This window comes from Penaeus monodon, chromosome 15, assembly GCF_015228065.2.
Source record: "Penaeus monodon isolate SGIC_2016 chromosome 15, NSTDA_Pmon_1, whole genome shotgun sequence".
Taxonomy (NCBI): Eukaryota; Metazoa; Arthropoda; class Malacostraca; order Decapoda; family Penaeidae; genus Penaeus; species Penaeus monodon.
The window spans coordinates 25169292-25169759 of record NC_051400.1 but is presented as its reverse complement, the minus strand read 5'-3'; the positions used below and the strand labels follow the sequence as shown (position 1 = coordinate 25169759).

The 468-nt window shown below is 40.6% G+C and overlaps 1 protein-coding gene across 1 annotated transcript in view; it reads right to left on the bottom strand.

Moving 5' to 3' along the window:
- LOC119581843 (organic cation transporter protein-like) overlaps positions 1 to 468 on the bottom strand; it is a gene marked incomplete at its 3' end in the record, with an annotated part of 16256 nt that overhangs the window by 9262 nt on the left and 6526 nt on the right. The window contains 1 exon segment of the mRNA XM_037929981.1: positions 257 to 404. Within this exon segment, the coding sequence (XP_037785909.1) occupies positions 257 to 404 (148 nt within the window).

Genomic DNA, 468 nt, shown 5'->3' with positions numbered 1-468 from the left:
CATGAAGACTATTTTCCATGCTGTCATTCATTTTCTCGAAATACAATTAATATTGTTAATAATACCAACATTCATTTCCAAAATATCTTAAGAAATGTCAGTCTCTTTAACGCTATTCATTCTTAAAGAAAAAAAAACACAACTCAAATCAGCAGTTCTAATCAGGTTACAATCTCGAAACCTATAACTTTCAAGGGATACTAAGAGAAATCAGTCTTCCGTATCTCATAATGGGAGAGAAACTTGTAAATCCCACCTCCTTCTGAATATTCCTCATGAGACGTTCTAACTGCCCTGGGGGAGGCAGCTGGACGTCATTCCAGTGGGCCGCTTTCTCGAGGATCTTCTGCGCTCTGTCGAACTGGCCCCTGGTCACGAGCCAGCGGGGAGACTCGTCCAAAAACCTGGAAGGGTCAGAAAGCTACAACAAGGGCAAAGGAATATAGTAGAAGATTAAAAGGAATATCT